The 24,368-nt window shown below is 41.9% G+C and overlaps 1 protein-coding gene across 2 annotated transcripts in view; it reads right to left on the minus strand.

The window, feature by feature from the left end:
• Positions 1 to 350: 350 nt before the first annotated feature.
• LOC143766950 (uncharacterized) overlaps positions 351 to 24,368 on the minus strand; it is a 33,929-nt gene continuing 9,911 nt past the window's right edge. The window contains exon 7 of one of the 2 annotated variants that reach the window (XM_077254967.1): positions 351 to 2,000. In XM_077254967.1, the coding sequence (XP_077111082.1) occupies positions 475 to 2,000 (1,526 nt within the window). In that variant the 3' untranslated portion in view covers positions 351 to 474. Of the gene's footprint in view, positions 2,004 to 24,368 lie in introns of both variants that reach the window. The other variant, XM_077254966.1, reaches the window with a different exon arrangement.

The following is a 24,368-nucleotide window of genomic DNA, read 5'->3' on the forward strand; positions in this document are numbered from 1 at the left end:
AGGGATGGGGGGAGGCAGGGATGGGACGAGACAGGGACAGGACGGGGGGATGGGGAGACAGGGATGAGGGATACAGGGACGGGATGGGGGGGGGAGACAGGGACTTGCTTGAATATAGGTCAATATTAAATAGTCTACAGATTAGTTGCCTTTGGTGAGAAAAAATGAAATGAGAGGCTTGGAGAGTGAGTCTGTATACATCACCTCACCCTATATACATGCTTTTTCTATTAGTCAACTACTGACTAACCTTCAGGGGGTGAATTTTGAGTATAGTTTCACATTTGGAATTAATAAAGTTTAGTTTTATCCTTTTTTTTCAGCAAACATGAGGAATGACAAAAGACAACCCATTTCAGAAGATTCAATTTCAGATAAAACAATTCCAACATTATGAAGATAAAAAGGCTTCTTCTCTATGTGACATCTCTGATGTTTATTAACAATTGATTTCCAAGTAAAATATTTTCCACATTAACAAAATGAAAAAGGCTTCCCCTCTGTGTGACTGCTCTGATGTCTAACAAGAAGTACTTTCCATTTAAAACATTTCCCACATTCTGAGCAGGAAAAAGGCTTCTCCCCTGTGTGAGCTCTCTGGTGACTAACAAGATGCCCTTTGCAGGTAAAACATTTCCCACATTCTGAACAGGAAAAAGGCTTCTCCCCTGTGTGAGTTCTCCAGTGACTAACAAGATTGCCTTTCTGGTTAAAACATTTCCCACATTCTGAACAGGAAAAAGGCTTCTCCCCTGTGTGAGTTCTCTGGTGACTAAGAAGATTCCCTTTATGGTTAAAACATTTCCCACATTCTGAACAGGAAAAAGGCTTCTCCCCTGTGTGAGTTCTTTGATGGCTATCAAGATCTATTTTCCATTTAAAACATTTCCCACATTCTGAACAGGAAAAAGGCTTCTCCTCTGTATGAGTTCTCTGATGTCTAACAAGATTCGCTTTCAGGTTAAAACATTTCTCACATTCTGAACAGGAAAAAGGATTCTCCCCTGTGTGATTGCTCTGATGTCTAACAAGATTCGCTTTCAGGTTAAAACATTTCCCACATTCTGAACAGGAAAAAGGATTCTCCCCTGTGTGATTGCTCTGATGTCTAACAAGATTAGCTTTCAGGTTAAAACATTTCCCACATTCTGAACAGGAAAAAGGCTTCTCCCCTGTGTGAGTTCTCTGGTGACTAACAAGATTCCCTTTCTGGTTAAAACATTTCCCACATTCAGAACAGGAAAAAGGCTTCTCCCCTGTGTGAGTTCTCTGGTGATTAACCAAATCTGTTTTCTGGGTAAAACATTTTGCACATTCTGAACAGGAAAAAGGCTTCTCCCCAGTGTGAGTTCTTTGATGGCTATCAAGATCTATTTTCCATTTAAAACATTTCCCACATTCTGGACATGAAAAAGGCTTCTCCCCTGTGTGAGTTCTCTGGTGACTAACAAGATTCCCTTTGTGGGTAAAACATTTCTCACATTCTGAACATGAAAAAGGCTTCTCTCCTGTGTGAGTTATTTGGTGTCTAACAAGATTATCTTTGAGGGTAAAACATTTCCCACATTCTGAACAGGAAAAAGGCTTCTCCCCCGTGTGAGTTCTATGGTGAATAACAAGCAGTGATTTACGTGTAAAACATTTCCCACATTCAGAACAGGAAAAAGGCTTCTCCCCTGTGTGGATTCTTTGGTGTCTAACAAGATTCACTTTGAGGGTAAAACATTTCCCACATTCTGAACATGAAAATGACTTCATTGCTTTAGACGCAGTTTGTTTTTTAATGCCTCTTTTGTGACTTTGATTTTCCTTAGTAGTCAGTAATGAATCAGAAGACAGGACCTGTTTCATAGGATCAGATGATAGATCTTTGCTGTGAATGGATGATAATAAATCTGGAGTAAGAGCAATCACTTCAGTTGTATCTTGTAGGATCTCAAAATCATCAGATTTAAACATTGACGATGTCAGCTGTCCCTCTGATCTTCTGGTACAGTCATCTGCTAAGATAAAAAAAAAACATTTTTTTTTATAAAATATCCTTGAGTTTTATATTTTTGAACATTTCTACTTAAACTGTCCATAAAAATGGCAAGCTATGTAAAAACTTTACATTTACTTTAAACTTTAAACCTTGTTGGATGAACCAGTAGTGTGTGGTGTTCAACTGTTTGTTCATTCTGCCTCCCAAATATCAAATAAAAAAAAAAACAAATCAATGTTATGTAGGCGAAAATAATACAAATTCTCATCTTACAAAAAACAAGTCCCCACTCAGGTCCATCATCTGTCAATGGAAAAACAGAGGTTCTCACACTATTAGTGGCTCAAAGACTGTTGAAAAGCAACAGTGTTTCTTTTATCCAATCCAGCAAAATCCCCTCTCACTTTTGAGTCTTGCAGTGTGCTGAAACAACATTTAGGATCCCTGTATTTAGCAATATTATAGTGATAAGAATCCACTTAATTTGTGGTGTGTGTCTCCTGAAGCACAATCTGGGCACTATGTGCTGGGTAGTAAAATGGCAAATGTGTAAGTTTCACTCTCCAACATCCACTTCAAGCAAATTTCCAGAAAGTGGTTGTGGAGTCAAAATATTCATTCCTCCTACACACGTGGTCTAAATTGTTGGTCCCCCTCGTTTAATGACAGAAAAACCCACAATGGTCACAGAAATAACTTGAATCTGACAAAAGTAATAATAAATAAAAAATCTATGAAAATGAACAAATGAAAGTCAGACATTGCTTTTCAACCATGCTTCCACAGAATAAAAAAAAAATACAACTCATGAAATAGGCCTGGACAGAAATGATGGTACCCTTAACTCAAGCGCTTCGTGACCGCCAACGGTAAATAAACATCAGCGCTAGCAAAGCTTTGTGCAGCACCAACGTTTTTCTACGGTCGGATGTTTTATGCTCATCGGGACCTCCACGTACCTTATAATGAGGGGATTCCAGCGCACAACGCTTACTGTGACCCCCGACCTCATCGAGACCTGACTGGTTCAGGTCCTGATGACATCAGCATCACACCAGCCAATGAGACAAATGACTAAGACAGTTAATAATAATAATAATTTTTATTTATATAGCGCCAACATATTCCGCAGCGCTTTATAACTAATAGAGGGGACTTGTACAGACAATAGACATAACAGCATAACAGAAATCACAGTTCAAAACAGATACCAGGAGGAATGAGGGCCCTGCTCGCAAGCTTACAAACTATGAGGAAAAGGGGAGACACGAGAGGTGGATGGTAACAATTGCTTTAGTTATTTGGACCAGCCATAGTGTAAGGCTCGGGTGTTCATGTAAAGCTGCATGAACCAGTTAACTGCCTAAGTATGTAGCAGTACAGACACAGAGGGCTATTAACTGCATAAAGTGTATGAGAACATGATGCAAGGAACCTGATTGTTTTTTTTTTTTTATAGGCCACACAGGGATAGTTAGGTTAATGCATTGAGGCGGTAGGCCAGTCTGAACAAATGAGTTTTTAGGGCACGCTTAAAACTGTGGGGATTGGGGATTAATCGTATTAACCTGGGTAGTGCATTCCAAAGAATCGGCGCAGCTCGTGTAAAGTCTTGGAGATGGGAATGGGAGGTTCTGATTATTGGGGATGCTAACCTGAGGTCATTAGCGGAGCGGAGGGCACCGGTAGGGTGGTAGACTGAGACCACAGAGGAGATGTAGGGTGGTGCTGAGCCATGGAGTGCTTTGTGGATGAGGGTAGTAGTTTTGTACTGGATTCTGGAGTGGATGGGTAGCCAGTGTAATGACTGGCACAGGGTAGAGGCATCGGTGTAACGGTTGGTGAGGAATATGATCCTGGCAGCAGCATTCAGGACAGATTGGAGCGGGAGAGTTTGGTAAGAGGGAGGCCGATTAGTAGAGAGTTACAATAGTCCAGACGAGAATGAATAAGTGAGACAGTAAGAGTTTTTGCAGAGTCGAAAGTAAGAAAAGGGCGAATTCTAGAAATGTTTTTGAGATGCAGATGAGAAGAGTGAGCCAGTGATCGGATGTGGGGGGTGAATGAAAGCTCGGAATCAAGGATGACCTCAAGGCAGCGGGCATGTTGCTTTGGAGTAATGGTGGAACCGCACACAGAGATGGCAATGTCAGGCAAAGGTAGGTTAGTAGAGGAAGAGAACACGAGGAGTTCAGTTTTTGACAGGTTCAGTTTCAGATAGAGGGAGGACATGATGTTAGAGACAGCGGTAAGACAATCACTGGTGTTTTCTAAAAAGGTCTGCGTGATAACAGAAGAGGTGTATAATTGGGTGTCGTCAACATAGAGATGGTACTGGAATCCAAATCTACTGATTGTTTGTCCAATAGGGGAAGTATACAAAGATAAGAGGAGGGGGCCTAGGACTGATCCTTGAGGGACCCCAACAGTAAGGGGAAGGTAAGAGGAGGAGGAACCAGCAAAACATACAGTGAAGGAGCGGTCAGAGAGATAGGAGGAGAACCAGGAGAGAACGGTGTCCTTGAGGCTGATGGAGCGGAGCATATTGAGGAGGAGCTGATGATCCACAGTATCGAATGCTGCGGAGAGATCCAAGAGAATTAGCATGGAGTAGTGACCATTAGATTTAGCTGTTAGTAGGTCATTAGAGACTTTAGTGAGGGCAGTTTCAGTAGAGTGTAAAGAGCGGAAGCCAGATTGAAGAGGGTCGAGAAGAGAGTTATCTGAGAGATAGCGGGTAAGACGGGAGTGGACCAGGCATTCGAGGAGTTTAGAGATGAAGGGAAGATTAGAGACAGGTCTATAATTAGCAGCACAATTTTGGTCGAGGGGATGGCATGCTTAAATGAGGAGGGAAAAATACCGGAAGTGAGGTTGGTTGCAGCAATGAACTTTCTCCGGGCGATCTGCCTCATAAAAACGCTGCTTCTCCTCAGATCTTCTGTCAGTGAGAGATTAGAGGAGAAACAGTGTTACCAGTGCTGCTGACAACAGCTGTGTCAGTCAGCGATCTTGTTATAAAGTAAAAAAAAACAGATAAGACAGGTTAGGGTTAGTGCTATCGGTAAGGTTAGTGTTGGGGCTAAAGGTAGGGTTACTGTTAGGGTTACTTTTAGGCTAAAGTTAGTGTTAGGGTTTGTTCTAAAGTTAGGGTTAGGCTAAAGAATTAGTCTTTTCTCAATTGTCTCCCAAATAATTTGGTCACATCACATCAGAGTTTTCAATTTCCAGGAAAAAATAAAAACGAGTAAAATGGCCGTCAGTATTATAGTGCAGAGGAGGCTTATGCACTTTTATGTCCTGACAGTGAAGAAAGTGCAGTGTCAGATGGCGATGTGGATTTCGAGGGTTTTAGTAGCAGCGACAGTGATAGCTCAGATATGAGCAGTGATTCTGGTCCATCCTCACAAACAAGGACCAGTACAACCAGGACAAATAGCGCTTCTGGAGAAATGTCTCTAACTCAGGGAACAATGCCCAATACTAGCGCTGTCACTAGTGCTCGTGAGTTGGTGCACACCAATGTCCAAGGGACTTTGCCTCTTGATGTAGCATTTCCCAGATGGGAGGCTTCGGATTCGACTACTCCATTCATCCCTAATTTTAATGCCATTCCTGATATAAATGTGGAGGTGGAAAACTTTGGACCTATTCATTTTTTTAATCTGTTTATGACAGATACAGTCATATGAAAAAGTTTGGGCACCCCTATTAATCTTAAGCTTAATGTTTTATAAAAATTGTTTTTTTTGCAACAGCTATTTCAGTTTCATATATCTAATAACTGTTGGACACAGTAATGTTTCTGCCTTGAAATGAGGTTTATTGTACTAACAGAAAATGTGCAATCTGCATTCAAACAAAATTTGACAGGTGCATAAGTATGGGCACCCTTATCATTTTCTTGTTTAAAATACTCCTACCTACTTTTTACTGACTTACTAAAGCACTTTTTTTGGTTTTGTAACCTCATTGAGCTTTGAACTTCATAGCTAGGTGTATGCAATCATGAGAAAAGCTACTTAAAGTGGCCACTTGCAAGTTGTTCTCCTGTTTGAATCTCCTCTGAAGAGTGGCATCATGGACTCCTCAAAACAACTGTCAAATGATCTGAAAACAAAGATTATTCAACATAGTTGTTCAGGGGAAGGATACAAAAAGCTGTCTCAGAGATTTAACCTGTCAATTTCCACTGTGAAAAGAAAAAAGAAAAAAGACAAGGCACCCAATGTGTCACACTGTTTTAAAAAACACATACAGTCCTTTGCAGGGAATGTGCTCACCTATTGGAGTTGTGAACCTAGGTCACAACTCCCAAGCAGGCATAACCGTAGCAGCAGGTCTCCACAAGAATCCAAAAGGATACTGAAGGTAATAGTCTTAGGCGAACTGAAGACCGCGCACACGAGGTAGATTTAGGGTGGTTTATTGAAGCCTACGCGTTTCGAGAGCTATCTTGCTCTCTTCTTCAGGGCATATAGTACAAAACACAAATATGGGGTATATTTATACAAAAGGGAAGGGGAGGGGCCCCAAGGCCCTTGTACTATGATACATAAACACCTTTTAAAACACATATTTAATAACATATAAAAACATTGCTCTTTATTATTTATAACCCAAGATCATTAATTGATAAAAATAGAAAAAATAAATTTAAAATTTAAAATTTAAAAATATGAATCAGCCCTGAAAAAAATCATAAGTGACCTAATGGGTATTCGAACCGGGGAACTTTATATGATAATTCTATTGTTTAAGCTATGACATAGCTTATTCATATTTTTAAATTTTAAATTTATTTTTTCTATTTTTATCAATTAATGATCTTGGGTTATAAATAATAAAGAGCAATGTTTTTATATGTTATTAAATATGTGTTTTAAAAGGTGTTTATGTATCATAGTACAAGGGCCTTGGGGCCCCTCCCCTTCCCTTTTGTATAAATATACCCCATATTTGTGTTTTGTACTATATGCCCTGAAGAAGAGAGCAAGATAGCTCTCGAAACGCGTAGGCTTCAATAAACCACCCTAAATCTACCTCGTGTGCGCGGTCTTCAGTTCGCCTAAGACAATTTCCACTGTGAGGAACATAGTAAGGAAATGGAAGAACACAGGTACAGTTCTTGTTAAGGCCAGAAGTGGCAGGCCAAGAAAAATATCAGAAAGGCAGAGAAGAATGGTGAGATCAGTCAAGGAAAATCCTCAGACCACCTCCAGAGAGCTGCAGCATCAACTTGCTGCAGATGGTGTCACTGTGCATCGGTCAACTATACAACGCACTTTGCACAAGGAGAAGCTGTATGGGAGAGTGATGCGAAAGAAGCCGTTTCTGCAAGCACGCCACAAACAGAGACGGTTGAGGTATGCAAAAGCACATTTGGAGAAGCCAATTTCTTTTTGGAAGAAGGTCCTGTGGACTCATGAAACCAAGACTGAGTTGTTTGGTAATACAAAAAATGCGTTATGCATGGCGGCAAAAAAACACAGTGCGTTGTATAGTTGACCGATGCACAGTGACACCATCTGCAGCAAGTTGATACTGCAGCTCTCTGGAGATGGTCTGGGGATTGTCCTTGACTGATCTCACCATTCTTCTTCTCTGCCTTTCTGATGTTTTTCTTGGCCTGCCACTTCTGGCCTTAACAAGAACTGTACCTGTGTTCTTCCATTTCCTTACTATGTTCCTCACAGTGGAAATTGACAGGTTAAATCTCCGAGACAGCTTTTTGTATCCTTCCCCTGAACAACTATGTTGAATAATCTTTGTTTTCAGATCATTTGACAGTTGTTTTGAGGAGCCCATGATGCCACTCTTCAGAGGAGATTCAAACAGGAGAACAACTTGCAAGTGGCCACTTTAAGTAGCTTTTCTCATGATTGCATACACCTAGCTATGAAGTTCAAAGCTCAATGAGGTTACAAAACCAAAAAAAGTGCTTTAGTAAGTCAGTAACAAGTAGGTAGGAGTATTTAAAACAAGAAAATGATATGGGTGCCCCTACTTATGCACCTGTCAAATTTTGTTTGAATGCAGATTGCACATTTTCTGTTAGTACAATAAACCTCATTTCAAGGCAGAAACATTACTGTGTCCAACAGTTATTAGATATATGAAACTGAAATAGCTGTTGTAAAAAAAACAATTTTTATAAAACATTAAGCTTAAGATTAATAGGGGTGCCCAAACTTTTTCATATGACTGTAGGTTGCTAGATTATATTGTCCTACAAACAAATTTCATCAGCCAAAATCCACGATCCTATCATACTAGGTCAAATTTATGGACACCAACTAATGTCCTAGAAATGAAAAAATATTTAGGACTTACATTCGCTATGGGGCTTGTTAAAAAAAATGACCATTAGGTCCTATTGGTCCAACCGCCCTGTTCAAGCCACCCCAATGTTTTCTGCCGTTCTTCCTAAGATTCATTATGAAATGCTCATAGGATTTTGGCATTTTAACGACAATAGTCAATGCCTGCCCAGAAATGCACCAGAACATGACATACTATTCAAAATCAGACCCATCATCGAAGACTTGACAGAAAAGTTCTTAAAGCTCTACACCCCAACAGAAAACATTTCCATTTATGAGTTCCTTGTAAAATTCAAAGGAGACTGCACCTCAAGCAATTTATTCCTTCTAATAGGGCAAGGCTCAGAATAAAGCTCTAGAAAATGTGCGAGAGTTCAACCGGATACACATCAGGTTTTCACATTTATGAGAGAAAGATAGCCAACTAAACCCACCAGGATGCCCTACTTATCTGGGGACATCTGGATAAATCGTTGGGAGCTGATAACTCCATTTTTACAAAAAGGCTACAGTCTGTATTTTGACAACTACTACACCAGCATACCCCTATTCAAAAGTCTGGTTGAACATAACATGGGGGCTTGTGGGACCATTCGCAAAAACCGTCAGGCGTTTCCGCAATCATTGGTCAACAAAAATATCTGAAAGGGGCAGTCAGGGGCTTTATACAATGGAAAGCTGTGTGCCCTTAAGTATAAGGATACAAAAGATATTTTTATCCTGAGCTCGATCCACACAGATGCCACAAGGGCCACTGCAGACCAACAGGGATCCACTACTTCAAAACCTGTGTCTGTCATTGACTACAACAAATATATATGGGGGTGGTGTGGACCTTGCAGACCAGGTTCTACAGCCATACCGGGTATCAAGAAAATTATGTACCTGCTATAAAAAGTTAGTCATTTGTTTGTTTCAGGTAGAAACATATAATTCTTTTGTGTTATACAAAGAAGCCGGAAATGCAGATACTTTCCTTGATTATCAAGAAAAGGTCATTGAAATTCTTAACCCTCAACTGGTGAGGTGGGGTTTTTGTCACGCAACTGGTGATGTGGGGTTTGCTATACCCCAGTGTTTAGAAATCTCTTATTTTTACAGAAAATGCAGAGATCACATTTGTTTTAATAGTTTTCTTGTTGGCGATTAATTACACATGAGTATAACAAATTGTTGACACCCACAAGTATCGAAAAATGTTATACTTTGATGGAAATAAAGAAGCTTTAAAAATTTGAAAATGTGTAAAAAAGAATTACCGTCTATACTCGAGTATAAGCAGAGATTTTCAGCCCATTTTTTTTAGGCTGAAAGTGCCCCTCTTGGCTTATACTCGAGTCATTGCCGGCGGGGGAGGGGAGCTGCGGCTGTTACATACTCACCTGCTCCTGGCGCGGTCCCTGCATCTCCGATGGTCTCCGGGCAGAGCTTCCTGTGTTCAGCGGTCACGTGGTACCACTCATTAAAGTAATGAATATGAACAGTCAGAGAGCCAGAAGACAGAGCGGCGCGCAGCGGTGGAACGAGGAAGGTGAATATCGCAAGTGCCGGGGGCTTGAGCGACAAGAGGTGAGTATGTGATTGTTTTATTTTAATCGCAGCAATTTGGGCATAATCTATGGAGCACTTATGGGGAATAATCTATGAAGCATTTTATGGGGCCATACTGTATGGAGCATCTTATGGGGCATAATCTATGGAGCACTTATGGGGAATAATCTATGGAGCACTTATGGGGCATAATCTATGGAGCACTTATGGGGCATAATCTATGGAGCATCTTATGGGGCATAATCTATGGAGCACTTATGGGGCATAATCTATGAAGCATTTTATGGGGCCATACTGTATGGAGCACTTATGGGGCATAATCTATGGAGCATCTTATGGGGCATAATCTATGGAGCACTTATGGGGCATAATCTATGAAGCATTTTATGGGGCCATACTGTATGGAGCATCTTATGAGGCATAATCTATGGAGCATCTTATGGGGCATAATCTATGGAGCACTTATGGGGAATAATCTATGGAGCATTTTATGGGGCCATACTGTGTGGAGCATCTTATGGGGCCATACTGTGTGGAGCATCTTATGGGGCATAATCTATGGAGCATCTTATGGGGCATAATCTATGGAGCACTTATGGGGAATAATCTATGGAACATCTTATGTGGCATAATCTATGGAGCATCTTATGGGGCATAATCTATGGAGCACTTATGGGGAATAATCTATGAAGCATTTTATGGGGCCATACTGTATGGAGCATCTTATGGGGCATAATCTATGGAGAATCTTATGGGGCATAATCTATAGAACATCTTATGGGGCATAATCTATGGAGCATCTTATGGGGCCATACTGTATGGAGCATCTTATGGGGCATAATCTATGGAGCATCTTATGGGGCATAATCTATGGAGCACTTATGGGGCATAATCTATGAAGCATTTTATGGGGCCATACTGTATGGAGCACTTATGGGGCATAATCTATGGAGCATCTTATGGGGCATAATCTATGGAGCACTTATGGGGCATAATCTATGAAGCATTTTATGGGGCCATACTGTATGGAGCATCTTATGAGGCATAATCTATGGAGCATCTTATGGGGCATAATCTATGGAGCACTTATGGGGAATAATCTATGGAGCATTTTATGGGGCCATACTGTGTGGAGCATCTTATGGGGCCATACTGTGTGGAGCATCTTATGGGGCATAATCTATGGAGCATCTTATGGGGCATAATCTATGGAGCACTTATGGGGAATAATCTATGGAACATCTTATGTGGCATAATCTATGGAGCATCTTATGGGGCATAATCTATGGAGCACTTATGGGGAATAATCTATGAAGCATTTTATGGGGCCATACTGTATGGAGCATCTTATGGGGCATAATCTATGGAGAATCTTATGGGGCATAATCTATAGAACATCTTATGGGGCATAATCTATGGAGCATCTTATGGGGCCATACTGTATGGAGCATCTTATGGGGCATAATCTATGGAGCATCTTATGGGGCCATAATCTATGGAGAATCTTATGGGGCATAATCTATGGAGCACTTATGGGGCATAATCTATGGAGCACTTATGGGGCATAATCTATGGAGCACTTATGGGGCATAATCTATGGAGCACTTATGGGGCATAATCTATGGAGCACTTATGGGGCATAATCTATGGAGCATCTTGTGGGGCCATACTGTATGGAGCATCTTATGAGGCATAATCTTTGGAACATCTTATGAGGCATAATCTATGGAGCATCTTATGGGGCATAATCTATGGAGCATCTTATGGGGCCATACTGTATGGAGCATCTTATGGGGAATAATCTATGGGGCACTTATGGGGAATAATCTATGGAGAATCTTATGGGGCATAATCTATGGAGCATCTTATGGGGCCATTATTAACCTTAGTGCAGCATTATATGGGGCAAGTTTTTTATATGGAGCATTATATGGGGCCCATCATGAACTGTATGGAGCATTATATGGGGCTCCTGATTCAATATGGATATTCAAAAACACTTAACCTACTGATGTCTCAATTAATTTTACTTTTATTGGTATCTATTTTTATTTTTGACATTTACCGGTAGCTGCTGCATTTCCCACCCTAGGCTTATACTCGAGTCATTAAGTTTTCCCAGTTTTTTGTGGCAAAATTAGGGGTCTCGGCTTATATATATACCGTACATGAGTGGGGATGTGGAGTTCAGCAAGGCCAAGACAGCACTTAGCGACAGGTAGCTCTGTTATGCGTGGCCAAAAGAGAGAGGCCTTGACGACATCCTGTTGACAAGGAAATGGATGGAAGCTAGTGAGACACGTATCTTCATACCAGCATTTTTCAATGAATGGCAGCCGAACAAAAATTCCCTGGGGTGTAGCGAACCCCACCTCACCAGTTGAGGGTTAAGTAAATAAAGTATTTTTTCAGGTCACCTGTCCCCTCTGTGCATGGCCGCTATCCCAGGAAAATCCAACAAGCAATAAAAAATCCAGCACCAAGAGGTTGCAGTCCAATAAGCTTTACTGCAAAATCTTCATTAAAAGCATGGACAACCGAGAATAGAAAAATGGCATAAACAGCAGGGGTCCCAGACACCAGTTTACATGTTTCAGGGCCAAATATGCCCCTTAGTCATAACCTACTGTTATACCAGGGAGTCAGGGTTTATATAAAACGCCCCATCACATGGTTCAGTTATTTCACACCCACAACATTAAAACTCTTTTACCAGTACAAAAATACAAACTTAAACCCAACAATCTGCTGCTGTCATTATACACAAGAGGTCGGTGATCAATATTAATAACACAATATTCTATCTGCGCTTATTTACATCGGTGGGACGGGCGGTCTCCATTATCAGGATCCAATGGGTTTCTTGGCTAAGGAGTTTATGTCGCCAAGCTCTGCCCCTTCTGGGCTTACTGACCCTTTCCATTCCGAAAAACTGGAAACCGCTCAGATCACCGCCGTGCACCTGATAATATGTCTGGATACATTAGCGGGATTAGGTCTCTGGATCTCTGAGGGGCTCACTGAGGCTGCCGGAGGTCTCGTGTTGTGCCTCCGATATAGGAGAGATCACAGATACTGCAGGTAACCATGGATATGACACATGTACTACTGCGAGTCATAACGTCACCAATAACCATTGTCTCAGGCCTCACTTAATAAATCGCTTGGTATTTCCTGCACATTTACATGCTCCACATTTGCCCCCACAGGTGATGAAACCTTTAGTAGACAACCAGGACGTTCTACCAGGACCATCCATCACTGGACTAGGAAGGTGGGAGCTCTCCTTAATAAACCCTCTCCTGAAGAACACTCTCCAGAGCAGGATCGCTTCGGAGCATTGGCGAGTATTTAGTGAGAATCGTCTTTGTCTGGGTGTATTCTCTGCTATAGGTGGTGACAAATGTGGGTTTTTGATCCTCCTGGTTTTTTTGGTCTTTTTTATGGAATTTTACCAGGTCAGTTCTGGGGATTTTTTCCAGTTTTTTTTGCTTTTTTCAAAGCCCAATTCTGATGACCTCTTTCCCTCCGGTGTGCACAGATGTCTACTCTCTCTTTCTATAGGATTCATGGTCGCTGCGGATTCTTTTAGATCTATATACTAAACTTCAGGAGGGCAAATTTCCAACGGATGAGAGAGGATCTTGGTGCAATTAACTGGGACGATATCCTGAGACACAAAAATACACAAAGAAAATGGGAGACATTTATTAGCATCCTGGATAGGACCTGTGCACAGTATATACCGTATGGGAATAAACATACTAGGAATAGGAGGAAACCAATATGGCTAAATAGAGCTGTAAGGGGCGCAATAAGGGACAAAAAGAAAGCATTTAGAGAATTAAAGGAAGTAGGTAGTGAGGAGGCATTAAATAAATACAGAAAATTAAATAAATTCTGTAAAAAGCAAATCAAGGCAGCAAAGATTGAGACAGAGAGACTCATTGCCAGAGAGAGTAAAAATAATCCCAAAATATTCTTTAACTATATAAATAGTAAGAAACTAAAAAATGACAGTGTTGGCCCCCTTAAAAATAGTCTGGGTGAAATGGTGGATGAGGATGAGGAAAAAGCCAATATGCTAAATGACTTTTTTTCATCAGTATTTACAAAAGAAAATCCCATGGCAGCCAATATGACTAGTGATAATAATTCCCAATTTAATGTTACCTGCTTAACCCAGCAGGAAGTACGGCGGCGTCTAAAAATAACTAAAATTGACAAATCTCCGGGCCCGGATGGGATCCACCCCCGAGTACTGCAGGAACTAAGTACAGTCATTGATAGACCATTATTTTTAATCTTTAAAGACTCCATAATAACAGGGTCTGTACCACAGGACTGGCGTATAGCAAATGTGGGGCCAATATTCAAAAAAGGGAACAAAAACTGAACTCGGTAATTATAGGCCAGTAAGCTTAACCTCTACTGTGGGTAAAATCCTGGAGGGCATTCTAAGGGACGCTATACTGGAGTATCTGAAGAGGAATAACCTCATGACCCAGTATCAGCACGGGTTTACTTGGGACCGTTCATGTCAGACTAATCTGATCAGCTTCTGTGAAGAGGTAAGTTCCGGACTGGACCAAGGGAACCCAGTGGATGTAGTGTATATGGACTTTCCCAAAGCTTTTGATACGGTGCCACACAAAAGGTTGTTACATAAAATGAGAGTAATGGGGATAGGGGAAAATATGTGTAAGTGGGTTGAGAGCTGGCTGAGGGATAGGAGACAAATGGTGGTTATTAATGGAGCACACTCGGACTGGGTCGCGGTTAGCAGTGGGGTACCACAGGGGTCAGTATTGGGCCCTCTTCTTTTTAACATATTTATTAATGACCTTGTAGGGGGCATTCAGAGTAGAATTTCAATATTTGCAGATGACACTAAACTTTGCAGGGTAATCAATACAGGGGAGGACAATTTTATATTACAGGATGATTTATGTAAACTAGAAGCTTGGGCTGATAAATGGCAAATGAGCTTTAATGGGGATAAATGTAAGGTCATGCACTTGGGTAGAAGTAATAAGATGTATAACTATGTGCTTAATTCTAAAACTCTGGGCAAAACCGTCAATGAAAAAGACCTGGGTGTATGGGTGGATGACAAACTCATATTCAGTGGCCAGTGTCAGGCAGCTGCTACAAAGGCAAATGAAATAATGGGATGCAGTAAAAGAGGCATAGATGCTCATGAGGAGAACATAATTTTACCTCTATACAAGTCACTAGTGCGACCACACTTAGAATACTGTGCACAGTTCTGGTCTCCGGTGTATAAGAAAGACATAGCTGAACTGGAGCGGGTGCAGAGAAGAGCGACCAAGGTTATTAGAGGACTGGGGGGTCTGCAATACCAAGATAGGTTATTACACTTGGGGCTATTTAGTTTGGAAAAACGAAGACTAAGGGGTGATCTTATTTTAATGTATAAATATATGAGGGGACAGTACAAAGACCTTTCTGATGATCTTTTTAATCATAGACCTGAGACAGGGACAAGGGGGCATCCTCTACGTCTGGAGGAAAGAAGGTTTAAGCATAATAACAGACGCGGATTCTTTACTGTAAGAGCAGTGAGACTATGGAACTCTCTGCCGTATGATGTTGTAATGAGTGATTCATTAATTAAATTTAAGAGGGGACTGGATGCCTTTCTGGAAAAGTATAATGTTACAGGGTATATACACTAGATTCCTTGATAAGGCGTTGATCCAGGGAACTAGTCTGATTGCCGTATGTGGAGTCGGGAAGGAATTTTTTTCCCCATGGTGGAGTTACTCTTTGCCACATGGGTTTTTTTTGCCTTCCTCTGGATCAACATGTTAGGGCATGTTAGGTTAGGCTATGGGGTGAACTAGATGGACTTACAGTCTTCCTTCAACCTTAATAATAACTATGTAACTATATAATTCTCTCCTAGGGATATTAACCCTCACATGTCAGGGATGAGAGGAATCGGCTCTCAGAATGGTGTTGCCCATAGTTTCCTTGCGGAAAGAAGTTGGTAGTTTTTACCTTATTCCTGTCCAGTGTCAGACTGGAGTGCCAAGGGCCCACCACCAGTAACATTGACTTTGGGGGGCCCACTTTTCACCTGCTTACAAATATTCAAATATTACACTACCCTTGTTCACAAATGTACCTATATCTCTATTTAATAATAAACTGGGCAGTTGGGTTAATCAATGATGAGATGCTGCTTTTTTACTGTACAGAGTGAATCAACTGAATTATTCCAAGCACTGTCCATATATTGGGGTGGGTGGTCCAGATCTGCACAGGGGTCCACCGGGGGATTCCCCTGCTCCCCTGTGTGCCAGTCTGAGCCTGTTCCTGTCATCCAGAGATCAATAGATCCAGAAAAACTGATGCAAGTTTTATTATGGGTGTGGGTGAAAAAGGTTACAGTTATTATTGTTCAGATAACTCATAAATTTGGGAATCTCAGAAACGTCAGTGCCAAAGCTCAGAAGCGATCCTGCTCTGGAGAGTATTCTTCAGGAGGGGGTTTATTCTCCGCAAGGAGAGCTCCCACCTTCCTAATCTGCTGATGTGGATGGTGATGGTAGAACGTCCTGGCTGTCTGATGATGGAGACCGCCCGTCCCACCGGTGTAGATAAGCGCAGGTAGAATATTGTGTTATTAATATTGATCACCGACCTCTTGACTGTGTATAATGACAGCAGCAGATTGTTGGGTTTAAGTTTGTATTTTGTACTGGTAAGAGTTTTAATGTTTTGGGTGTGAAATAACTGAACCATGTGATGGGGCGTTTTATATAAACCCTGACTCCCTGGTATAACACTAGGTTATGACTAAGGGGCAGATTTGGCCCTGAAACGTGTAACCCGGTGTCTGGGACCCCTGCTGTTTATGCCATTTTTCTACTGTCGGTTGTCCATGGTCTTAATGAAGATTTTGCAATAAAGCTTATTGGAGTACAACCTCTTGGTACCTCATTGAAATTATTGTTTTTGAAAATATTGTCCCCGCCAATCCTTTATGATCTGAAGATGTCAGAAGACTCACTGAGGGACATTTTATTGTACTCATTCCAGCAACTGAAACAAGAAAGAACCTCCAGAGAAGATGTTCTGTATGTTCCAAGAGAGGAATGAGGCGTGATACCCGCTATTATTGCCCACAATGCCCATCATTGCCGGCCTTATGCCTCCATGACTGATTTACAATCTTCCACACAGAATCACGTTTTTACACTGTTTTTACAGTCAAGCATTTGGTTTATTTAGTGACAGACACATCTGAGTAGAGCGGACTTAACAATTTCCGGGGGTAGGTGGGGGGGGGGATGTCTCCAGAGACACAAGCTGGGCACAATATATTGGGCACTACAATGACATTTTTGCTCTAAAACTTCCACTACGTGTTTCTGGAAATCATCCATGTAGAGAAAATGGTCACTATATCCATAGATGAATAACCAGAGGGGTGTAATTTCCAAAATGGGGTCACTTCAGGGGGATTCTGTTGTTCTGGCACTTAGCGGCTCTCCAAAGTGCCATAACAGCAGAATCCTCCCTGAAGTGACCCCATTTTGGAAATGACACCCCTCTGCGAATTGGAAATGACACCCCTCTGCGAATTCATCTATGGGTGTAGTGACCATTTACCTATCTACCTATTTTCCAATGTAAATTCTGGGGTTAAACAACATTTTAGTGGTAAAAATGTAATTATTTTTTCTTCACTGCCCAATGGTATAATTTTCTATGGAACAGCTGTGGTGTCAGTATGCTCACTGCACCACTAGAAGAATTCATTCAGGGAAGTATTGTGTAAAATGCAGTCACTTTTGGGGTCTTATGCTTTTCTGGCTCCTCAGGGGCTCTCACAATGTGACATGTCACCAACAAACAATTCCAACAAAATCTGCTCTCCAATATGGCGCTCCTTCCCTTCTGAGCTCTGTCATGCGCGCAAACAGTGGTTTATTCCCACATATGGGATGTCAGCATACTCAGTACAAACTGCTCAACAACTTTTGGGGTCCAATTTCTCCTGTTACCCATTGGAAAAAAATTGAGGGAGAAAAGATTATTTTTTGTAGAAAAAATATGATTTTGTATTTTCATGGCTCTACCTAATTAACTTGTGTGAAGGACTTGGATTTTCAAAGTGCTCACCACACATCTAGATGAGTTCCCTAAGGAGTCTAGTTTCCAAAATGGGGTCACTTGTTGGAGGTTTCCACTGTTTAGCCATGTCAGGGGCTCTGACCAAGTGACATGTCACCCACAAACAATTCCAGCAAAATCTGCTCTCCAATATGGCGCTCCTTCCCTGCCAAGCCCTGCCATGCGCCCAAACAGTAGTATTCCCCCACATACGGGGTATCGGCGTGCTCAGGAGAAATTGCACAACAAATTGCATGGAGCAATTTCTCCTATTACCCTTAAGATAATGCAAAATATGGAGCTAAAAAGATTCATTTGTGAAAAACGTATTTTTTTTTATTTCCATGGCTCTACATTATAAACTTCTGTGGAGCATTTGTGGGTTCAAGGTGCTCAATACACATCCAGATAAGTTCCCAAATGGGTCTAGTTTCCAAAACAGTGTCAGTTGTGGGGTATTTCTACTGTTTAGGAACATCAGGGGCTCTCCAAACGCAACATGGCAACCGCTAATTATTCCAGCATATTTTACATTCAAATCGTCAGATGCCGCTCCTTCTCTTCCAAGCCCTGCTGTTCACCCAAACAGTAGATTTCCCCCACATATGGGGTATCCGCATGCTCAGAAGAAATTGCAAAACAAAATGTATATAGACCATTTTCTCCGGTTACCCTTGTGAAAGTAAAAAAAAAAGGTCTAAAGGAAAATTTTTGTGAAAGAAAAGTAAATGTTTATTTTTTCCTTCCACATTCCATTCATTCCTGTGAAGCACCTGAAGGGTTAATAAGCTTCTTGAATGTGGTTTTGAGCACCTTGAGGGGTGCAGTTTTTAGAATGGTGTCACATTTGGGTATTTCTGTCATATTGACCCCTTAAAGTCACTTCAAATGTGATGTGGTCCCTAAAAAAATGGTTTTGTCAACGTAAAAGTGTGAAATCACTGGTCAAATTTAACCCTTATAACTTCCTAACAAAAAAAAAATTGTTTCCAAAATTGTGCCGATGTAAAGTAGACATGTGGGAAATGTTATTTATTAAAGGCAACCTGTCACCCCCAAAATCGAAGGTGAGCTAAGCCCACCGGCACCAGGGGCTTATCTCCAGCATTCTGTAATGCATTCTGTAATGCTGTAGATAAGCCCCGATGTATCCTGAAAGATGAGAAATACGTAAGCTACTTACTGGTAGCGGTGTTTTTCAGGAGCCCATGACAGCACCATGAGAGAGGGGATCCACCCTTCAGGGACAGGAAACCTTCAGACATAAAAGGGCGGCACCTCTCTCCCCCATCAGTTGGTTTACACAGCATGAGAGAATCTCCTAGGTTAGTAGCATATAAACTTTAAAACATGGTACAATTCACCCAGTGAATAAACTTAGGACCTAATGGAAAGAAGGTGCTGACCCATACAAGAAGAGAGGGTAGGGAATATAAGGGTACTGTCATGGGCTCCTGAAAAACCACGCTACCCGTAAGTAGCTTGTGTTTTTATTCAGTCGCCATGACAGCACCACGAGAGACTTTCAGAGAAGTAAAAGAGACTAGGGAGGGACAACTGCTTCAAGCACCCTCCTCCCGAATGTGAGATCTGAGGAGGTACCCAAATCTAGTCTATAGTGCTTAAGAAAAGTAGACGGAGAAGACCATGTGGCCGCCTTACAAATGTCTTCAATCGATACCTCCGATCTTTCTGCCCAGGAAGTAGCCATGGCCCGAGTGGAGTGAGCTTTTATACCCTCCGGGATTTGCACACCACCTGCTGAATAAGCCCTGAATAAGCCAGAGAAATTGCCTCCCTGATCCATCTAGCTAACGTGTTTTTGGACACCCTAAGTCCCTTTCTAACTCCCTGGAAGGATACAAATAGGGAATTATCTTTTTTCCAAGAATTAGTAGCCGAAATATATTTAAAGAAGACATCTTCTTACATCTAGCGAATGGAATTTTCGTTCCTTATCATTAGTGGGGTTAGAACAAAACGAAGGTAAAACAACTTCCTGTAATCTATGGAATTTTGAAGCTACTTTCGGAAGGTAAAGAGGATCAGGTTTTAAGATAACTCTATCTTCTCTAAACTGCATGTATGGAAGCTGTCTAGATAGAGCTTGCAGGTCACTAACCCTTCTTGCAGATGTGAGCGCAACTAAAAGGGCAGTTTTGAAGGATAGGATTTTAATTGGAACTGTGTCAATAGGTTCAAATGGTGCTTCCATTAGAGCGGAAAGCACAAAATTTAGGTCCCACGGAACCAATTTTTGTTTAATTAGTGACCTGGACCTAGACGCAGCCTTGAAAAATCTAGATATCCAGTGATTATTGGCTAATTTACTATTATACAGAGCCCCCAGAGCCGATACTTGAACTCTGAGAGTACTTGTGGCCAGTCCCATCTGTAACCCCTTTTGCAGGAATTCCAAAATTTTCTTAATACAGATTTTTTGGCCAATATGTGACCCTGAAACCTCCAAAAAATTTTTCAAAATTCTAACATAGATATTTGTTGTGGATGGTTTTCTACTTTTTAGTATCGTGTTTACAAGGTTTTAAGAAAACCCCTTTGCCCTTAACAGTGACCGCTCAAATTCCACGCCGCTAGATGTAAGTTGGCGACTCGTGGATGGAGAACTGGGCCCTGGGAGAGGAGATCCGATGTTTCTGGGAGAATCCAAGGCTGAGAAATGGACATCTTCCTCAGCCAAGGAAACCATGACCTTCTGGGCCAGAACGGGGCTATCATGATTACCCGGGCCTTGTCTTCCCGTATCTTCCTCAGAACTAATGGTATTAAATTTAGAGGGGAAAAGTCATAAGCGAGATTGAAGTGCCATGAAATTAGAAGAGCGTCCACTGCGTATGGGTTTTCTCTGGGGTTTAAGGAGCAGAAACGGTGTAGTTTCCTGTTTTCCTTGTTCGCGAAAAGGTCTATGTCTGGGCACCCCCATAAGCGTACAATCTGATTGAAGATAGTCTGATTCAAGGTCCAATCTCCCTGTCCTAGTTTGTTGCGGCTTAAATAGTCGGCCACGACATTGAGTTTCCCCTGTTGTGAAATTGGATTTTGGGCTCCCCCGGTGGCCACTGGTGGAATTGAACTGGTGTTCATCATCCCCTCTGTTCACCTGTTTCCATCAGGATGTGGGAGTCGCTATTTAACCTTGCTCCTCTGTCACTTCCATGCCGGTCAATCATTGTAATCAGAAGCCTTTCTGTGCATGTTCCTGCTACTAGACAACTCCCAGCTAAGTTGGACTTTTGTCCTCGTTTGTTTTTGCATTTTGTTCCAGTTCACAGCTGTAGTTTCGTTTCTGTGTCTGGAAAGCTCTTGTGATCTGAAATTGCCACTCTGATGTTATGAGTTAATACTAGAGTCTTAAAGTAATTTCAGGATGGTATTTTGATAGGGTTTTCAGCTGACCATGAAAGTGCCCTTTCGGTCTTCCTGCTATCTAGTAAGCGGACCTCAATTTTGCTAAACCTATTTTCATACTACGTTTGTCATTTCATCTTAAATCACCGCCAATATATGTGGGGGCCTCTGTCTGCCTATCGGGGAAATTTCTCTAGAGGTGAGCCAGGACTATATTTTCCTCTGCCAGGATTAGTTAGTCCTCCGGCTGGCGCTGGGCGTCTAGGGATAAAAACGTAGGCAACGCTACCCGGCTACTGTTAGTTGTGCGGCAGGTTTAGTTCATGGTCAGTTTAGTTTCCATCCTTCCAAGAGCTAGTACTCATGTTTGCTGGGCTATGTTCTCTTGCCATTGAGAACCATAACATTCCCCTTTATGTGGAGAGCTGTAAGAGACAGAAGATGTTTTTCGGCCATCTGAAAAATATGATCCGCAACATTCATTAATGAATTTGACCGAGTACCCCCTTGATGATTAATATAGGCTACAGTCACTTGGTTATCTGAGAGCACTCTGACATGTCTACCCTGAAGTGGTATGAGGAAATTACTTAAGGCGCGTTCCACCGCTAACAACTCTTTTAAGTTGGATGTCAAGTTCTGTTCGGCTTGGGACCACAGTCCTTGAATGCAACTATCTCCCATGTGCGCTCCCCATCCCCTGGGTCTAGCATCTGTAGTTATTATTCGTGACACGTCGTTTGTCCAGGGAACCCCTCTACGTAAATTTGTTGTGAGTGTCCACCAATTCAAAGATTGTATAGATTCAGCGGATAGTGAAAATATACTGTCAAGGTGTCCTGATAAGCGATGGGTGTTACGTAATACGTCCCACTGTAGTGGCCTGGTGTGATATTGGGCCCAGAGAACCGCCGGGATACACGATGTAAGGGACCCTAAAAGAGACATCCCTCTTCTCAGAGAGATTGATGGGTTCTTGACCATTTTAATCACCAATTGATGAATTTTATTTACTTTTGCCTCTGGAAGGCGACATTCCTGTATGCTAGAATCTATGACCAGACCCAAAAATTCCTGTATTTTAGAGGGTTGTAAGCGGGACTTTTTAAGATTAATGATCCACCCCAATTCCTGCAATACTGATGTTACTTTTCCCAATTGGTCAGTACAGTGTGATTCCGAATGACCAACAATCAACAGGTCATCCAGATAGGGTATTATTAAGACGTCCTGCTCGTGAAGGTGTGCCATGACCTCCACCATTACTTTAGTGAATACACGGGGTGTGACCGCGACTCGGTATTGGAAGTGTTCTATAGAGCCATTAATTGAAACTGCCACTCTGAGAAATTGTTGGTGGTCTGTGTGTATTGGGATATGATAATAGGCGTCTTTTAAATCTAAGACAACTATGAAACAGCTGTTAAACAAGAGCTTTATTGCCGTTTTTACCGACTCCATTTTGAAGGAGGGAACCAGCAGGAATTTATTCAGACCTTTCAAATTAATGATGGTACGGAAGGATCCATCAGGTTTTTTAACCAGAAAGAGAGGGGAATAGAACCCCTTACCTTCCTGTACTTTGGGTACTCTAATCAGCACTCCCTTTTGCTGTAGATCCTGGACCTCCGACTCCAGTGCCAACTGTTCTGTAGAAGAAGAACGGATGGGAGTTAAACAAAATTTGTTTTGGGGAAAGTTCTGGAACTCGAACTTTAGACCAGGCTATTAGAAATTTTCAACCAGACAGGAAAGAAGGCTGAAAGTCTTCCCCCCACTTAGTCCAGCAGTCATTGAGGCTTTTTATAGTCCCGAGAGGTGTTAAACATATAGCCTCTACCTCTTTTCCTGTTACTGTCCTGTCTGGATATTTCTCTAATTGATCTTCTGCGGCTGTACCATCCTCTGTTGTATTCCCGTCTGTATGGGGGTCTTCCCAGGAAGGGGAACCGTTTTTTATTATCGCCGGCTTTCTCTAATAATTCGTCCAGTACTGGCCCAAACAAATGTGTCCCTTCACAGGGAATGCCACACAATTTTGACCTTGCTTGTAAATCTCCCGGCCAACATTTAATCCATAAAGCCCTGCGGGCTGCACTTGATAGAGCTATATATATATATATCTATATAGAGATATACCTAGCGGCGAATATTACCGAATTCGCCGAAGCGTCGGAGAGAAAAGCCGCTGCCTCCTGAATTATAGGAAGGGAAGATAGGATTTCATTTCTAGGGACTTTGCTCTTAAGTTGGTCTTCTAGACCACGGGTCCCCAACTCCAGTCCTCAAGGCCCACCAACAGGTCATGTTTTCAGGATTTCCTTAGTCTTGCCCAGGTGATAATTGCATCACCTGTGCAATACAAAGGAAATCCTGAAAACATGATCTGTTGGTGGGCCTTGAGGACTGGAGTTGGGGACCCGTGTTCTAGACGGTCAAGCCACACCATTAGTGACCGAGCTGTACAAGTGGCCGCAATTGCTGGTCTCAGGGATCCTGCCACTGTTTCCCAGGTCCCTTTAAGAAAGACGTCAGCCTTCCTATCTAACGGGTCTTTTAAGTTGCCCAAATCTTCGAATGGTAGCGAGGTCTTTTTACACGCTTTGGCAACTGCTGCATCTAATTTCGGGGCTTTATCCCATGAAGACGATGCCTCTTCCTCAAAAGGATACCTTCTCAAACGCCGGTGGGAGCGATCCTTTCCTTTCAGGTTTCTTCCACTCCTTTGTGATTAAAGCGTTTATTTTATCAATCACCGGGAAAGATCTACGGGATTTTTTATCCAACCCCTTAAACATTATGTCCTGCATAGACCATTCTGACTGAGGTTCCTCAATCCCCATGGTATTATTTACCGCTTTAACAAGCCGATTCACTTTATCTAGTGGTAAACAGGAATATCCTGACTCAACGTCTATAGATGAAGAGGAAGACGGAGAGGAGTCTGGGGTTAGATCATTAGATCAGCCGAGTCTGACTCAATTTCTGAAACTGGG

This window comes from Ranitomeya variabilis, chromosome 4 (assembly GCF_051348905.1).
Source record: "Ranitomeya variabilis isolate aRanVar5 chromosome 4, aRanVar5.hap1, whole genome shotgun sequence".
Taxonomy (NCBI): Eukaryota; Metazoa; Chordata; class Amphibia; order Anura; family Dendrobatidae; genus Ranitomeya; species Ranitomeya variabilis.